This window comes from Octopus bimaculoides, chromosome 17 (assembly GCF_001194135.2).
Source record: "Octopus bimaculoides isolate UCB-OBI-ISO-001 chromosome 17, ASM119413v2, whole genome shotgun sequence".
Taxonomy (NCBI): domain Eukaryota; kingdom Metazoa; phylum Mollusca; class Cephalopoda; order Octopoda; family Octopodidae; genus Octopus; species Octopus bimaculoides.
The window spans coordinates 27,303,286-27,305,762 of NC_068997.1; the positions used below are offsets into that span (position 1 = coordinate 27,303,286).

The 2,477-nt window shown below is 40.6% G+C and overlaps 1 protein-coding gene across 1 annotated transcript in view; it reads right to left on the bottom strand.

The window, feature by feature from the left end:
- Positions 1-2,477, bottom strand: part of LOC106869867 (protein crumbs homolog 1) — a 15,627-nt gene that overhangs the window by 2,880 nt on the left and 10,270 nt on the right. The window contains exons 7-9 of the mRNA XM_052974134.1: positions 2,251-2,375; positions 1,053-1,187; positions 153-377 (exon numbers count right to left, since the gene is read on the bottom strand). Coding sequence (XP_052830094.1) covers positions 153-377; positions 1,053-1,187; positions 2,251-2,375 — 485 coding nt within the window. The remainder of the gene's footprint in view (positions 1-152; positions 378-1,052; positions 1,188-2,250; positions 2,376-2,477) is intronic.

Here is a 2,477-nt window from a genome sequence, read left to right on the forward strand (position 1 = left end):
GACCGACCGACTGACCGACCGACCGACCGACCGACTGACCGACCGACCAACCAACCAACCAGCCAGTCAACTAACCGATCAACTGACTAACCAAGTAAGCGAGCAAGCAAACAAGTGACTAACCAATCTACCAATCAGAAAAAAAGACATACCTTCTTAGAATTAACCTTTTTACCATTAGTAATTAAACTGATTTCAGTTCCAGTGTTGACAACTGCTACCGAATGCCATTGATGTAGGTGGTACTGAGTGTTAGAAGAGGTCATTGGTATGGTACAAAGGTTCGACTTGCCTGGCGGACTGTAAAACGCTTGAAATCTTCCGTGTTGATAGGCAATACCGAAATGGAAGCAGTTATATATTCCACCAGCTATTAACTGAAATATTTAAAAAATAACAAAAATAACAACAACAATCATCATCATCATCATCATCATCATTTAATATCTATTTTCCATGCTGGCATGGGTTGAGAACTTTGATAAAAGTCGGCAAGGCCAAAACCCGCACCAAACACCTTTGTTGTTTTCGGCATGGATTCTACAGCTGCATGCCCTTCCTAACACCATCCACTTCACAGAGTGTACTGGGTGGTTTGTACGTAACACTAGCATTAACGCTTCTTACGTAAGACGAACACAAATGCTTGAACGAAATACGGAACTAAATATGTCTGTGTTGTGGGGAGCAGCAGGTAAAAAGAAAACAAACACGCACACACACGCGCTCACACACACGCACACACACATACACAAGCAAGCATAACATGCGTGCAAAACAAGATGGAGAAACAAGTGTCGAGTACCGAAGGCAGAGTAAAATACAGTGTTTTATTAAAGGTGAAGACCTTCAGTTTATGAACTTTTTCAGCTTCAATAAAATATTGTATTCAAACACACACACACACACACACACACACGCACACAGACTTACATATGTATAATATAATTTTATATTATATTATAGAACAATAACAGATACAAGAGCAACGAAAACCACTACCGCCACAACAGCAACAACAACAGCAACAGCAATAATAGCTTTGATCTTACCCGGTTTGTCTGGTCCATCAAAGTTGGTTTCACCCAAGCTGCTATGGTATATTTCGGTCCTGGACTCCACTGGCCTAAATCTATGTAGGTATCGTTGCCATCAAAAGAGCCACCACAAGAATATGGCGGTCCGATCTAGGAATAGAATTAAAATATATATAAAAAAAGATACATGAATGTTAAGTATGGCGAGATCTTCGGGACCTTCGTCAGTTAAAAACAAAAAAAGAGGTTAAAGTTCTTTCCCAAGATCTATGGACTCATAGACCCACTTTCCCGGTTTCTGTGGCGTATACATTCCCCACCTGGATGGGACGCCAATCCATCGTAGGAATACTCATTTTCGTCAGCTGAGTGAACTGGAACAATATGAAATGAAGTGTTTTATTTAAGAACACAACGCATCACCCGGTCACAGAATCAAAATCACAATCTTACGATCATAAGTTCAGCACTCTAACCACAAAGTCACACGCCCCTACTACCTTCATCAATTACGACAATGAAGATTCACTCTCTCAATCAAGTGAATTAACGTGAAAGTGGCTAAATATTCCATAGAGACGTGCAACAAACAAGAAATCAACCTTTTTGAATTATAGATAAATCCATCTGACGGGCTTCTGTACAGTTTCCGTCTACCTAATTTCACTCACAAAGTATGGATCGACTCGAGGCTATAAATAATGACATTTTTCTTAGACACCCTAGATCTCGTGGTTGTGAAGCGAACTTCTTAATCATTCGGCCATACTCTGTCTGTAACATGAAATAAATCGCCTACTATCGCTCACACGTCTCATGTCTTTATCTATATAATGCAGCTGATGACCAATGGCGCCATTGGTTACAATTTTCCAGTGGTCCGCAGTATTTGTGACGAGAAGGACTTCAAGGGAGTATTTGTAACTTGGTTCCGAACACATATTATGGAACATCGAACATAAAAATGTTTGTGCTTGCTCCCATCACCTCTTGACAACCGGTGTTGGTTTTTCACATCACCGTCAATTAGCGGGTTGGTAAGGGAGGTAAATGTAAATACAAGAAAGTACTGGGATCGATTTGGTTGTCATCAACGTAGTACCTCTCCATGGTCACAGTTCATTTACTGAAACAGATGTAAGGTAAAAAATAAATAACAATTAAAAAAAACAGTAACACTTTCTCGAGTGGGAGCAATGTATGAGTGACTCACCTTGTTATTAGTGATACATCTAGAAAACGTTTGATTTTTAAAGGTGAACGGAAGTTGGCACACATCTCTGGCGTTGTCACCTCCTGTAGCCTTAACCTGTACTAGTTCAACTGAGCGGCAAATACCTAGAAGTGATAGATAGATGGAGAGAGAGAGAGAGAGAGAGAGAGAGAGGGCGAGAGAGAGGGCGAGAGAGAGAGAATGGGTGTTTAACTGAAGGTAGGAAT